Source organism: Aquila chrysaetos, chromosome 16 (assembly GCF_900496995.4).
Source record: "Aquila chrysaetos chrysaetos chromosome 16, bAquChr1.4, whole genome shotgun sequence".
Taxonomy (NCBI): Eukaryota; Metazoa; Chordata; class Aves; order Accipitriformes; family Accipitridae; genus Aquila; species Aquila chrysaetos.
The window spans coordinates 27717257-27733502 of NC_044019.1; the positions used below are offsets into that span (position 1 = coordinate 27717257).

Genomic DNA, 16246 nt, shown 5'->3' on the forward strand with positions numbered 1-16246 from the left:
TGAGATGTTTCCCTGGAACATGAAGAGCACAGCTAAGCGTCTCCTAAATCTGGAGCCCCACACTGCCTGCAGGGAGGTGGAGCCCTCCCTCATCTTGAGCAATTTTGTGGTCTAAAGGTTCACGTTTGTGGAAGTGCTACATAAGCTGGGGAGATGTTCTCTCCTCTCTTGCCTTCCTAAAGTGACGAACCAAATACTACTCCAAAATCAGCAGCTCCACAGCTGACCTTCATTTACACAGCTCACAAACATGAAATACAAAGCCAGCTCCCTACAAATAAGATTTGATCTCCACCATAATTATGCTGAAGTGTGACTTCAACCAGCTAGCTAACATCAAAGAAGTCAAAGGCGAAGAGACCTGAATCCAGATTTACAGGGAGATCATACCACATGTGGTAAGTAAGGGGGTACTTATCTCTAAGAAATGTAAATGTTGAGACCCACATGCTAATTACAAGTTTGTCATGCTAGAAGTTGCCGGGATAAAGCTTACTCACATATCAGAAGTGGTTCAACGCTTCCTTAAAGTAGAGAGGATGAGGTCTTAACTCTTCTTTGACTGTGGGAAATTCTTATTCAGGACTTTCTCTGTCAAGCGTGGATGATCAGTATTGTTGGCACAGAAGTATGATGAATTTGTGGTCACTGTTTTTTGAGGAACGGTATGAAAGAGGTAGATGAATATATGACAGCACGACCTGCCTAAAATTATAAGCATGATACTTTAAGAGTTGAGATGGACTATGCAGTACAGTTTGTTTGTGTGAAAGTTATTTTCGAGTGAATTTTGGAAGTACGGAAGTTTTACTTCTAAAGTTGACGCAGACTAGGGAACCACGCGTACTTCAGCTGTTCCCAGGCTGCTCCAAGAGACTGCTGAAGGGTCCAGAGATAAGGTATGGAGCCTACGCAGAGCGACTGCAGCGTAGCACTGACGGTGAATTATGCTAAAATACAACAGTGAGAGATATTTTTGGTACAAAGTTGCCATGTTAGAGGAAGAATCTGTTAAATGAATTTAGTAAGGCTTATCCCATACTAAATTAACAAGTCTCTTTTTTTTAGTACAATCCCAAAGTCCTCCTTTTGCAGTCCCTGTGTAAGGTGAGTACTTAATCTTTTCCTTATAGTTACTTATGCTTTAGCATGTAAACTTAGCAGTAGTCTCAATTCCATCTTTGGCTAACCAAAAAGGCATCCAGTGTTAATTATGAAGAGCTTTGATGCAGTAATTGTCATGTAATTATTGCTCACGTAATCTCATCAGTTTTTGTGAGGCCATGAACATTCACTATTTTGTGTTATGCTTTCCGACGAAGAATAAGTATCTCATGTTGGTGGACGAGGTCAGGGCTTTATTCTGGCCCAATGTGTATTCTTAAATTATCATCACCAATTCTTCCATCAGCTCTGATTTTTCTTTTACTACAGATTTTTTTTACCTCTTCAACAATACAGGTTTTGAGTACAAGCTACATTAGCATCCTATGACTTGGCTGAAAAACATGCCTAAGCTGTTGAGTGCCCAGAGCTTAAGCAGAATTGCAATGGCAATGTAAGAAAAAAGGAGAAATGAATAGGAATGGATGAAACAATTCCGCATTATTTTAAAGCATTATATTTTGTGGTCAGAAAGCATCAATGTGCTTCACATGCTCACAAAGAAACTGCATTTGACTTGGGAAAAAGGTAATTTCGAGCCCTGTGTAAGCAGCTTGGAGAAGTAAATGCATAAAAATTAAATCTTGTAAATATAATGGTATTAACAAAATCTTCTTGGTGAATAGTGAAAAGAAAAGGACTTCCAATATTTGAAGGTATTTCTTTTATCCTTCATTTATTCAACTGAAATAATTGGGTTGGGTGATTTATTAGACTTGTCTTATAACCTGTAAAAAGAGGTGATTTGGAAAGCAAATAATCTAATATAAAATGACAAAGCATCGAGCTGCTACAGAAAATGCAGGAATACATCAAAAGTAGAAGCATAAGACGCAATATTTACAGATGGAATGAAGAAAAAATCTGACCCTTCAAAATTAACTACTACAGCGTGAGGTCAAAGCAAGCAGTTTGTTGCTGGATTATAAACTTGAATTAACTCCTGAGAAGCAAGAATCAGAATGGAAACAAAGGCAAGGACTGCGTGATTGCATGCAGTGATTTGGTGAGGAAGGGTGATGAGATACCTTGCTCTTGTGGTGGAGAACCATTAGGTTGGCCCAGCTATTTAAGCAACAGTGCTCTTTCTTGTGTCAGTGTAAAGGATTGTGTGGATTCATGATTAAACAGATCAAAGAAAAATTCAGCTTTAAAAAACAATGGTAAAAATATAATCTTAAACTGGTATTACAATCAAAAAATCCCCCTCAAATTCACAATTACTGGGAATTAAATTTTCAGAGCCTTATATCCCAAAGTCCTCCATCCATTAATTCCAGAAGGACAACTGAATAAATACTAAAACCTTTCCAATGTTATTTAGCTCCCCAGCCTGCTGAAGGCAGTGGCATTTCATTTTCAAGCTGTACCTCTCTAAGAAGGCATAGCATTCATTCAAAAATCTCCTTTCCTTCACAGAAAACCTGATGCTCTTTCAGTACAATGTCTTTAATATTGAAGTAATTTTTTGTTGTCAGCATAGAAGTAAAGGTTCAGCAAGTGCTAGCTAGACACGGCACAGCTTTGGGTCACGGAAACACGTAAAAGTATAATCAAGTATGTTATGTAGTATTCAGGGACTGTATGGGGAGAGAGATGCAGGTACCTCCACCACAAACCCCAGCACAAAAGACAAATGAGGCAACCGTTTCCAGGGCCTGAAATGCAATTATTAAGGCCCAATTACACCTGTGGCACACCACCTCTCCGGAACCCTCCCACATTTTTAAGAACGCGCCTTAAAGGCATGAATAAGCACAAAACATGTTTTGGAGTCACGCTTATACCGGGAACGGCCTCGCTCCCGGGAAGGCGGGAGCGGTGCGACGGGCTCCGCTGAGGGGAAGACAAGCCCCGCCACCCCAGACCCATCCCCTCAGCGAGGCAAGGCCCGGCAGCGCCCCGCTCCTTCAGGGACGGCAGCAACCAGCCCAACGCCGCCGGTTGTTTCAACGGGCGGCACTATCCAGTGCCGGGCGGGCGGTGTGGGAGCTGGGTTGTGGGGAGAACCGGCCCCACGGAGGGTCCCGGCTCGGTGCGGTGCGGCGCTGCGGGGCCGCGGCGGCGGGCGGGAACCTGAGGTAAGCCGCCCCGCCTAGCTATTGTGTCTGGCGCTTAGGTGCCCGCCGCGCTGCCTGAAGGACCCCGCCAGAGACCAGCCGAAAGACGGCGCCGCTGAGCGGGAAACGCCTCCTCCGCCTGGGAAAAGCCGGCGCCGCTATAAACGCGTTCAAGGCGTTCTCCGCGGCCACTCTCAAAGCGGCGAGGACCCCGCGCCGCTCGCTCCCGGGGCCGCCTCGCCTTTACGCGCTGGCGTGCGCGCCCCCGCTCTCTCCCTCAGTAGCGCGGCGCGGAGGGAGCAGGAGCAGCGCGGGCGGCGTCGGTTGAGGCGGCCATTCCTACAGCGAGACCGCGGCGCGCTGAGTTTCCCCCCCCCCCCCCGCACACGCACACACATCCCCCCCCCCCCGGGCCGCACACGGTGAGGAGAGTGGCGAGGCCCTCCGGTCACCGGGGGGGGGGGGGGCGGCGATAGGGAACGGTCGAACTCGGGGAAATGACCGTTGGCCGGAGCCGGCGGCTGCGCGGTCACGTGGTATTCCCCCCCCCCCCGCCTTCCGTCCCGCCGCGTCAATTCGCTGGGAAGGAAAAAGGGGGTGGGCGCGCGCGCCGGCAGGTGCGGCTCGCGCGCCCGCGCCCCCGCGCGCTCCTGGGCGTGGGGAAGCCGCCGTGTGCGCGCCCGCCCGCCCTCCCGCGTGTCCCCTCCGGCGGCCCGTTCCCCCGTAACGCGCCCTCGCTCTCTCCTCTTTTCCTCTCTCCTTCTCTTCACACACAGAGATGCCCTCGGCTACCAACAGCACTATGGCGAACAGCAGCGGGAAAGCGGGCCCGGGTGGTGAAACTACCCCAGCAGCGGCGGCAGCAGCGGCGGCGGCCGCCCCGCAGCAGGCATCGGGTGGCAGCATCACCTCGGTGCAAACCGAGGCCATGAAGCAGATCCTGGGAGTGATCGACAAAAAGCTGCGCAACCTGGAGAAGAAAAAGGTGCTCTCCTGTCCCCTGCGGCCGCGGGCTGACCGACCCCCCCCCCCCCCCCCGCCTTACCCCGGGCCCCTCGGTCGCCCACCCTCCTCAGCCCGGGAAGCCCCCGCTTTCTGGCGAGCCTTGCCCCCGGCGTCGCGCCGTCTCACGGGACGTTGAACCGCCCCGTCCTTATTTTTCCTTCCTCTTCCTTCTACCGGCGAGACGGCGGCCCCGCCGTCCCCTCAGCCGGCCCCTCCTGGTCCCTGTGGGCGAGGGAACCTACGGCCTCCGCGGGTTGTTCCCGGCGTCGCCCCCAGGGGCCGCCCGCTGGAACGTTCCAGAAGGGCGAGCGCCTCTCTCCCGGCCTTTTCCCCCTTCCCTTTTCGGGGGTCCCCCGGCCCTTTCCGTCGGCCGCCCTCTCCCGCGGCCTCAGGAGCCAGTCGGGCGCGGCTCCCCCCCCCCATTCCCGTTAGAGGCGGAGGGCAGAGGCCGGAGGGGTCGTGGCTGCCGCCCCCCGCCTCACCCCAGCCCCTCAGGCCGCGATCCCCCTCCTCGCTCCCGGCGAGACCCCTCGGCGGCGCGGCTCCCATCCCCCTCCCTTCCGCCTTTTGTTTCCCTCGGCGGGGCCTTGCCCAGCCCCGCTCTTCTCTCGCCTCAGGGAGTGGCCCCCCCATTTCACTCTTTACACCCCCCCCCCCCCCCCCAACAATCTTCTTCCCGCGTTCCCCCTCCTCGCCCCGGAGCGGTTGAGCTGCGGGGAAGGACTGCGGCGGGCCGGGCTCCCCTCGGAGGCCGTGCACATGGAAGCGGGAGCTAACATGGCGGCGGCGGAGGCAGCCTCAGCCTCTCCGACGGAACTGCATTGTGCGAGCAATCTGCACAAAGCCGGGGGGCCGCAGGCCACCCCACCCAGGGTTTTTGTTTTTTTTTTTTTCGTCTCTCTTTTTTCATCGCCCTAAGCTCACCCCTCTGAGAGCCTGAGGTCAGCTGGAAGCGGCCTTTAAGGAGTTATTTTTAGAAATAGCAGCTACTAAATCCGTGGTCCTTGGACGGGTCGAGTCGTGACAGAAGAGGAAAAGGGTGTTGTGGTTGCTTACGGTTTATGTGGCACCCGCTCGGTGTTGCTAGATTAAATGAGCCTCAGAGGGCTTTCCAGCCTACAGGGCGTGAGGTGTCCATCAGAAAAATACGAACATAACGTGTAGCCTAAAGACTTGCTTCAAAACACTGTAATACCAAGCTAAAATTAGGGAATACTAAAAAATAATTTCATGCCTGCGTCGAAGCCCTGAATCTGTTTCTGCTCTTCGAAGTAGAGAGGCACAATTACTCTTTTATTATTTCTTTTTAACTAGCCCTTTAGATCATATAGTAGTCTAGAGTAGTATTCTATATGTGTAGAAGGTGGAAATACAAGCTGTAAATCAGTCTGTACAGGTGAGTTGCAAATGAAACAAGCTGTGCTTTACCTGTAAATACGTGCAAAGTGTAGTTTCCTACTTGAAAAATGGCTGTGGGATTTTCCTGGTTTTTAAAAATGAAACAACAAAAAAGCAGCAAGCCCAGAGCTTTTAGATAAGTTTTAGAATTGGAGGATCTTTTCTTGATCCTTGACAGAATACTGTCACGTATAGATAGGACAAGATGTCTGTCTTAAACTTGCCATTAATACGTATGAATGTGGGTGCACACAAGAACACTGGTCCTCATCTTGAGAAAGAATGCAGATCTTTCTGTACATCTCTAGTTGTTTCAGTACAGTAAAATGGTTTGAAATGATTGTTGTATCTAACATACACAAAAATCCTCTAAAAATATTTTTCTGTGATGTTCAAAATGCATATTTTAGAAACTAAAATTAGCAGGTGAACATTCTTCTGAGCCATTCTGTACTTTGAAGTAATAAAGAGGATAAGCACGCTCTTACTGGTGTGCGGGTCCGCTTCCCTTTCTAGTAGAGTTTTTATTTGTCTTTTAAAATAAATAATTTACATCTAATTTACACTTGGCTTAGCCATTCTATTTGAATGGACTTTTGGTCAACTTTCATAGTATTATAAGCTAGAATGATGTGTGGGAGGCTGTTCTGGCAGAAGAGAGTGAAAATTGGTGCTACTGTTCTCATGAAGGCCCTAGGGTTTTTGTTTTGGTTTTTTTTGTTGTTGTGTATCTGTGGGTGCTGTTGCTACTTTTTTTAACTATGGTGTCATAGCAAGTGAATACAGGGGATGAAGGGCCTTTTTCCTGGAAGTGGCTTCTGTTGAAAGATCTTCCATTAAAATTATGTAGAGCATCTCTTTTTAGGGTAGTCTGTGCTAGGCAGTGAGGGCTTAAAAAAGAAAAGGCAAAGGCTAGGTCTTGAAAAAGAAAGGCTGGGTGTGCTCTCACACAGATAAATCAAAGTTCAAAGATTTCCCTAAGTCTTAATGGGCTGAAGAAGATCTGAAACGTGCTGAGGTAGGACTCTCCTGTAAACGCTATAAAAGACATATTGGTTTTGGTGTATTAAAGCAGAATTACTAATTTGTGGGCTTGAGCCTCTCCCTTGGTGGGGGAATCAATAGTTCTTTAGTTAATCAACTTTCTTTAATAAAGAGAACATTGCATGCTTAGGGCTCTGAAAACAAAGCTTATTGTACACATGGGCATCCATATTTTTATATTATTACTTGGTAAGTTTACTGAAGTACACAAATTCATTCACTTGCCTTTGTTTTGAATCTTTTGATGAGATTTTTTTCTATTTTTTTTTTTTTAATTAACCATCCAGAAAGTAAAATCTTACCGGATACTGCACAGGCAGGAGTGGGTGAAAAGCCCGGTAAATCTCACTGAAAACTTCTGCTTAGTTGAACATTTAATCCTTTCTTTGTCGGCAGCTGATAACGAAGGCCAGTAGAGATGATTTTGAGAGCTTTGTATTTGAGAACGAATACAAAAATACATTTGACTTAGACACATGCTTTTGAAAGTTGAAAGATAATTGCTCTGTAAGAGGTACCATCTTAGGTTTTCAATGGTATGGGCAGCTTTTAGTTGAGGAAAGGTCGCTCTTTATGAAGAAATCAGAAATTTTGAAGTAAATCATTTAGTGTCATGTTTCCTTCTAAACTCTCGAGGGTAAAATGGTGTGACCATCAAAATACAGTACACAATTTCAAATCATAGTCTTTATAACTTAGTTCTGTACTATTTTGAAAGTTTCTCTATAAACTAGAAATACTAGGTTATTAGTTATGCTTTCATTTTCTCCTCCTAAAACTGACCTCATTATTTGAAAGAATGATTATGACTTGTGTTAAAAGAAACTAGGATAAATGGAATTGCTGTTCATAAATCTATGTGAAAACATGGTCTGAAAATGTCTGTGTTCTACTCTTCATATTTGGAAATGATAGGAATGCTATCCTGTTTTCTTCCTCTATTCTTAGGTGAGTAGTTATTTGTATGTGCATGGCAGGGGGTATTTTCTCTACAAGACCTTCAGACATGCAACTTGAGTATATGTTGACAAACTTAGTTAATTTAAAAGTTGCATGAACTCCTCTAGGTTTTTGTTAGGTGTCTGAGGTTAGAATCCTACCAGGTCTCCAGCCAGGTTCCCTAGGAGAAAATACTTCAGTGAGACCTGCATTTTTTTCTTCCCCCGCCCCTTCTGTTTTTTGGGTTTTTTAGAGGGAAAAACCTTTCCAAATTAAGCCAATTGAATGTAGATCAAACCTCGTGTCTTGATACAATGACAAATGAAAAAAAGAAAGTATTTTTGCTTTCAACTTGTGTAATGTAGCATAAGCTATGTAAAAACAGTTTTAAAACCCGAACGTTCTCTCAGAGGGACAAAATATCTCATTTGCTAGCACATGGTTTAAGGTGTGGGCACGTGATCACAAAGATTATTCTTGAGCAACTGTAAATACAAAGTAAGCATGTTGGCTTAAACTACTTGACATGACTTGAGCTTGGTGTATACAGTTAAAAAGATGGCACACTTTAGCTGTAGCTGGTAACTTAAGATGCTCTTGCTTTATCAGCTTGTCTCTGAATTTCTGAATAAGTGTAATCCTGACTGGGTTGAAAAATGAATACTTAAAAAGTGCCTCTCATTATTACACAAGAATGTTCATTGAAACAGTAGATGGATATTTCAAGTTGATCTGACTCGGTTCAACAAAATGTTGGATTTCCCTTAGGAAACAATTACAAACCTATAGTAAAAGCTGAGATCAGTTTTCTGTTCTTGTAGGTGCAGCTAATGATAGCAGGGAAGCGCCACGCTTCAAGTTGCCTGTCAGTAGCAGCACTCTTAAGTGCTTTTGCACCATTATTTGGGTCACTTGGATGTTGAAGGCTTGTGAGTGTCTCCAGAAGTTCTCCTTGTGAAGCTTGGTTTCAGATTTATCTTTGGACATTAAACGTGATTTTGAAACCAAGAAATTGTAAAATTCATTTGCAACTGTGTATTGAAAGCTTGAAACTTTCTTTGAAACCTCTCTGATAGCAGTTTTGGATAACCAAGCTTCATCTCTTAAAACCCAAGCAGGTTTATCTATGAAATTATCTGGTGGTTGGTACTTTCTGTTTTCAGCTTGCTTTGTTTTAACTGTTTTATGTAGCGTAGGGATTATTTCTCATAGCAAGTTCTGTAACTAGATACATGATGAGTCCTACAAGCTGTGAAAGATTTTCTATTTTCTCAGATGCTGCTTTGTTTTGTTGATGTTTTTCCATTTCTTTCAGAAGAAAAAGATACACAGAATGTGTTGGGAAAGCCCAGTTTGTGTTCTAGAACCCAGTTTGTGTTCTAGAATTCACTTGCTGTTGTGAAAGTGACTAATTTTGAACATAAATGATGTGTAGATCAAAATCTAGGTCTCCTGCAGTGTAGTCAACTTACCTGTAGATCATAGTGTTTCTATAGGAAATACTGTATGGCTATTTGGAGAGAGAACATGCAGCCACCAAAACTTTTAGGAATTGCATTCATCTGTGGTTTAACTTAGTTCTGGTTACTGAAGAAACAATTTTTTTTTTTTTCTCTGTAGTCAACTCATCAGAGTTGAAGAGGTTTGCAGTTTGACGATTGCACATATCCATCAGTTCTGCGTTGCTTTGGGAAGGAGTGGGTCCTGCTCCTAGCCATTCTTGTATCTGTATCTCTATATGTGTTTGGTTGGATCAGGCTGCTGACCCAGCTGTCAGTCTGGCCATATGGCTGTCCTTGTTGGTGGGTGGGAAGGGTCGAGAACGTGTGGTGAGCAGGAGAATACCCCTTTTGTGATCAGTGTCCTCCGGGGTAAGCTGATAGTGAGACTGCAGTCTCAGAATTGGTGTGTTTTTGTCACTCACTTAAAACTAATACAGCGTGGAGATATTTTTTCCTAAACTGTCAAACTTACCTACCAGACTTTGGGGAAAAAAACATAAGAATATTTACAACAGTTATTTCAAAAATAAATTCAGTTTAAACAGAAAACCTGTAAGTGTTTGTGTTCTGAGTATTGATGTTAATGCTTCATTACAGCTTCTTGGTTATAACTCAGGACTGAAGCAGCTTCTTGTTAGGTGTCTATGTTTAATAGGAAGTGTACCCAGACAGTGAATGTGAGAACTGTGGCAGTTTTAGGGAGGTTCTGAACTTCCACGTTTCATTAAACTGATACAGTTTAAGTGTTTTTACCTTCTTGATTTTTTCTGCCTATTTTTCTGAGGAAATGGGAAGACTTTTATTTTTTTAGTCATTTCTGGGCAGTCTCTTGCTGAGAAGTTAAACTGGTGAATGAGTGTGGAGATGATGGTGGAGGGCAGATAAATTACAATGTACAAATGTAGAACAGGTTAACAAACTTCTGTTTCGTAGCTTGGCTTTTCTTTTGCTTCAGTGCAAAACGTATTAGGCAGCTATTTTAAATTTTGGATTATCTTAACTGCTTAATGCTGTTAGAAAAATACATGCAGTTTTTTAGGTATCTCGGAAAACAGACTTGGAATAGTCCCCTCCATATTTTCTTTGTAGTGAAGTGTGCATTAGAAAATGTTTACCTCAGCTGGTGGAAGAGGTTGCCTTCTCCCCTTCCGCCTTGTCATAGACACTTGAGCGGCTGTAACTGGTATAAACCATACCATTGAAATTATCTGGTTAAATATAGTGCCTCCCTCCTCTCCTGCTCTTGGCCCCCTTTATTAAGGGTTATTTTTAATCGGATCATTCCAATGATCCAGTTTATACTGTAGCACTGTAAATGACTGTAACAGCACAGCTGAGTGGTCAGGCATTTTTAAGACCAGTATTGTTTTTGAAGCTAATATCATGTAACCACATTTTTTTTTTTTATTTTGTGTTTCACTTCAGGATGACGTTTTTGAGGCAATTCAGAGGAGGTAATGAGAACTTGAGTGTGAGTGTTAACCGTAATAAAGTAACTCAATTTTGGATTCCTATTAAAATAAAATCTAGGGCATACTTAAGCAGTGAACACCACCACCTTCCCCCTGCCACACACACATCCCACTCCAGCCCTGCAGTAGCCTATGTGTAGTGCTTTCCTCCTAGGGAACTCCAAAATACTTCAGGTATCTCAGTGGAAAAAGAGCTGAAGCACAGTGGCTTGCTATCTGCAGAACTGGGGTCTGCTGACTCATGAGCTGCTTAATAGACAATTTATGTGCTTGCTTTGCCACTTGATTTTTTTTTTTTCTTTTTTTTTTTTTCTGCTGGTTTAGCTTTTACGCTTCAAGATCTATATCCATGCTGAGTGAGGATGAAGTTGTGTAAGGGGGAGTAAAATTAAGAAAATCTTTACTTCTTGCAGACACTGCAGTGGGTTGCTAAGCAGGAATTTTACTGCAGTTATTCTACAGCACTAATGCTGCTTAGATTGCTGTTAGTTGGCGGTACAGATTAAAAAGAAAGCATTTTGCTTCCTTAATATTTTTATGTAATGCAGCATTTGGATCTTGCTGTGTCTTTGGGATGATAGAAAAATGCTTACTTGGCATTTGAAATCTTTGTGATAACGTATAACTAAATACACATTTGCTTGTCCTCTGCATTGCAGCTGAAAGGGCTTTCCTTCTTTTGCTTTCACCTTTCTGATACAAAGATTTTTAAGGAAGGAAAATTGAAGAGAATTAACTTTTCTTCTATTCCTAATGGTTAGAAATAGACATATTGCTCTTTGTTTTTTTAATTGATAAACTGCTGAATAAAAATGAACAAAGCATTTACATTAGACCTAAGAATATTTGACCATTTAAGGAAAAACTTATGCACTGTTTGAATATGTTGTTGCAATATACTTGATCTGAAGATACCAACCATGCTGAAGTAAGGATGCATGGAAAAAGTATGCAGAAAAAATTGTAGTTATTTAGGGTATTTTTGTTTCTTCCCTCCCTTAGCCACTAAAATGGATTATATTGAGTGTTTTGCAGCATAATTTTGCAATATATGTTTTCTTCAACAAGGTTGACCTAAGTAGTGTTCTAGAATTTGGTGTTCTATCCTGTTGGTTTTACTGTTGTTGTTGTTTATGGGTTTGTGTTGGAAACTGGATCACAGAAATTTTTGGGGTTTTTTTTTAATGCATTTTTGTAGAAACTGTTTAAACTGGCTCGTATTAGCAGGCTGTTCACTGTGCAGCTTCACAAACAATTGCATCAGTGTGACCAAGGGAATTGTAATCTGCAGCATGGGAGCAAGTGACTTGCTCAAGTAGGAACTTTTTAAAATTTCTTTGTCTGCAAAGCCAGTTCGTTGTAGGATTTAAGCTACCTTAAGCAGCGGAGGTGTCGGTTAACCTGGCTGGCTTTGCACTGGGGCATTGCTGTGTTTGAGCTCTTTACCCTCCCTTTTTACTTCGCAGCTCAGCTACGATCTCTTAGATCATGAAAACTACTTCTGTGATTGTCCAATCATGTCATCATCTATTCTAAAATTAGTATGTAGAAGAGTAAAATGACACTTATTTCCTGTTGTGGTGGATTTCCAATATGCCAAATGCACTTTGGGGCTATTTTTTTTGATACATTATGAACTTTGGCTGCTGCATTTTACAGCTATTACCCTGCTAGTGTCTGTCCCCAGCATGAAATGGCCAGTAATACACTTTTGGTGCTTGGGAAGTTCTTCTTTGACTTTGCCTAGGCCATTACTGGCTCTGATACACTGAAAGATGAAGTAGTTAAGTGTTATATCTAATCTGTAGGATTTCTAAATAAATAAACTGTTGTTGCTAGGTGACATCAAAAGGACCAAGTCTCATAAGGGTGGTTATGTGTTTCAGTAAGTGATGCTGGGCATCAAATACGTTGTAAGAGGAGCTTTCTTGTTAAACTGTTTCACAGACTTTGATCTTTCCAAAAGGTCTGAGATTGAGCATGGAAGTTGAATTAGCTAGAAAAATATCAGTAAAATATTTTAACTGAAATGTCCTCAAACAAAAATAGTAAAAAACCAAAGACCAACAACAACAAACCCCCCCTGTCACTCAGTGGCAAATACAAACTCTGAAACAAGGGTTGCATCAGGGTTTTAATTATTTTACCTTCAAAATGAAATATTTCTGTTTGCTTTCCTTTTCAATTTGTTGTTATGCTAGATTGGGAAGATAATTGTTAAGGATTCATTTTAATAGCTTTCTTTACATAAGATAAGGCAAATTTCATAAAAAATAGAATCATGTGATAATACAGAAATGGTGAAAACTTAGAGTTTAATAGTTAGATATGTTATTCTTACAGACTTTGCTTCCTTTCTAAGATTCTTCTAATTTAGCCTGTAGAATCTTTGTCACTTGGGCATGCATCAGTTTTACCTGCTTTTGGCCAACATCAGTGTTTTGCATGGTTTTGTAGTTTAAGCAGATTAGAGAACTGATCCTGCTGAAAATTAACCTAATGATTACTTTTTCAGTTTCTCTGCATGAAAAAGAAATCTTAATGCTCTTGAACAAAAATATTTTAGAGCTTTAATATGAATTATGTTGGTGGGCATTCTTGTGTAAAGGATTGGAAACTCTTTTAAATTCTTTAAAACTTATCTTAACTGATGCAGCTACAAAGAATTACAGTTCTGAATCTTAATAGCATTGACAGTGTTTTTTTTGCAGTCATGTTTTTGGTATTGTAGTGACAAAGTGGTAATAAGCTCTGACTCAGAACTGAAGTCAGTGCTCTGTTCTTTGGACTGAAGGAAATGTGCATTGAGAGCGGTTTCCCCATTAGGAGGAATGTGTATGTCCTCAGAAATTAGACTAGTTATGAAGACGTATTGTGATAGCCAAATAAACAAGGTTAAAATATTTGTTTCGTAGGGAAGTATTTATATTTTTTTAACCCAGAACACAAGTTTTCTCAGGTACTATTTCTACATGACATTTGCATGTTTGTGTAATGTGTTACAGTCTGTTTACACTGTAATATTAGAGTACCTAATTTTGTTAGCACAAGTAGAAGAAAGCAGTAACCTCATTTTGGCTCTTCATTATAGCATTTTTCTTTCTTTTCAGAGCAAACTTGATGATTACCAGGAACGAATGAACAAGGGAGAACGTCTGAATCAAGATCAACTGGTAAAAAGAAAAAAAACAAACCTAACCAGATTTCGGTTAAATTGTTTTGTGATCTTGGTGGGGAAGGAAGGGATGAATTTCACTTCCCCTTTCCCCTTGTTAAAAGCTAGATTTTTCTGAGCTCTGACTTGGCCTCATTTTTTTTTATTGCCTAGAACATCTTAATTTTTCTGTTAATCAAAAACTGAAAGAATAGGTAGAGGAACATGTTGGAATGCTTTATGCTTGTTGAGGTTAGGTTGTAAATAAGCTGTGGTGAAAATTGGCATACATTATAACCTAGGACTGTTGAAAGAACTAAATGATGCCTTTGAAGTTCTCTGGACATCATCCTTTTCTTCTCAGAAAATGTGCCCAGGGAGAACTTAAGGAGCTTAGTCACTTGGTGGTAGCTTGCAAATACTGTGCAGTCTAGTTAGAGATGTAGCCTAGACCAAGGGCTCTGAAAATAAGCTACGTTCATGTGTATATCACAGCTATCAGTGCAGCAGATGGTGATGCTCTAGATAAGCTGGACTTACTGTATGTATGCTGCCTCTCTCCTTGCTGGGCCTGGTTCTTAAAGTAGGCTATTGTAGAGCTTGACTAAGCAGCAGTTTTCCAGTTCTAGTAAATATAAAACAAGTGTCAAATTAAATTCAGTAGTATGATGCAAACATGCATATTGATACTTAGAGATTAGCAGATGCTCAGTAATCAACAATGTTTTGTTGATGATTTTTAACATTGAAAAAAGTGAAGGAAAAAAATGTACCCTGCAACTATTGCAGCTGTTCACAATTAAAAGAATTAGCTGCTTCTCTTGGTCCATGTGATCTTTTTACCTGTCTAGGCTTCACTTTGGTTCTTCTGTGCCAACTGAAATACAACTGATCTGTGTATTTTTATTTTTGAATGGCATATTGTGAAAATAAACCATGATAAGTTTTCTGTTTGATGAGCAGAGGGGATAACTGAAATTTCATATTGAGGAGGGAAGCTCATGATTGAGTTTATGAAGACTGCAGCCTGACTACCACACTTCATAAAGATAAAATCCTTTTTTGTTGGAGAAATGCTGAAAATATTTGTTATTTTCACTTATGTCTTCTGCTTCTACAAATCAGCTAAGAATGTAAAATTTTGTAAATCACCTAATGTATATGGAGTATGCAATATGTGTATAAATTTCTTAGTTCACTGTATCACAGATGGAAATTCTTAAGAAAAATAAAGCAAATACAGTTCATGTTCCTTGTTTTTCAAAGAAAGTAGGACCTTACTTTTTCTTTGGCTCAATTGTTCTTACCAAGAACATACCTATTATTAATTTTGTCACAGCAGGAGTGTAAATGTCTTGGCTGTTTGGTTTTTTTTTTTTCCTTCTGCTCTGATTCTCTGTAATTTCTCAGTATTGCAAAGTGGGTTAAGGAGTTTGGATTGCTTTGGTGCAAATCAGAATAAAAGAAAACAGCTAATAATAAAGATTTCTGGAGAAGGGAACATTATGCTCTATATAATGTTTTGATTTTTGGCTCTGACTCAAGATAACTGAATTGATTCTCAAACCTTTATCTCTTGAGCAGTTTTGAGTTGCCAGATTACTCTTCTTCCTCATTCCCCTGGCCTGCCAGTTAGTTTTTGTCAGAAACTGGCTAAAGCTGAACATGAAACTAGTATGTCATTTATGTGAGCATAAATATACATTTACTTTAACGTATTTATCTGAGAAACTAGAGGCCCTAAGGACACACGCAAGCCTTTCCATTATTTTGGCCAGTGAAAATCAAAATTTGACTTAACGTTGTTGCAGTCCCATTCAGGGATGCTGTGTCTTACTCAGGAACTAAAAATGTGGGAATTTGTTTGTGGGAAGTATGTATTTTCTTCTATTTGTGATGGTTTACTTTTGTGGTGTTTTTTTGTTTGTTTGTCTTTTAAGGATGCGGTCTCAAAATACCAGGAAGTGACAAATAATCTGGAATTTGCTAAAGAACTGCAGAGGAGTTTTATGGCTCTGAGCCAAGACGTAAGTAAAGAGCAAGCGGTGCAATGTGGGCTATCCAAACACTTAAGCTTTAAACTCTCTTTTACTGATACTAGATGCAGCAGTCACCTCTCTTTATAGGGATGAAATGGCCATGATTTCTTGTATGTTTGGCTGTTTTCTTGTACTTTCTGTACTGCTTTGTGTCAGGTTTTCTGAAGACTATTCCTAAAAGATTTTTCTGATGAACTACATAAATGTATGGGAACAAAAATAATGTGGTAATTTTCTGGCAAAACAGAACTGTTGGAAAACAGTGTGATCACAAAACAGGCCTGTCATGCAACATTATAGATAGCCACTTATTGCCAGTAGTAACATTTTCTTAAAAGAAGCTGATTTCATAGGCCTGCTTCTCTCTTTGGCAAGTTGCTGAAGGGTTTCATTTCTTTATATTTCCAAAGGGTATAAAGTCTCAGCAACTGAAAGCATTGCAGCTCCTTTTTCAAGATTCTTGCTGTCT

At 41.7% G+C, this 16246-nt stretch overlaps 1 protein-coding gene across 3 annotated transcripts in view; it reads left to right on the forward strand.

Annotated features, from left to right (window-relative positions):
• Positions 1–3519: 3519 nt before the first annotated feature.
• CAPRIN1 (cell cycle associated protein 1) overlaps positions 3520–16246 on the forward strand; it is a 40543-nt gene continuing 27816 nt past the window's right edge. The window contains exons 1-4 of one of the 3 annotated variants that reach the window (XM_030038356.2): positions 3520–3646; positions 4001–4209; positions 13695–13757; positions 15679–15765. In XM_030038356.2, coding sequence (XP_029894216.1) covers positions 4003–4209; positions 13695–13757; positions 15679–15765 — 357 coding nt within the window. In that variant the 5' untranslated portion in view covers positions 3520–3646; positions 4001–4002. Of the gene's footprint in view, positions 3647–3866; positions 4210–13694; positions 13758–15678; positions 15766–16246 lie in introns of those variants that run through there. The other 2 variants (XM_030038358.2, XM_030038357.2) reach the window with 2 other exon arrangements.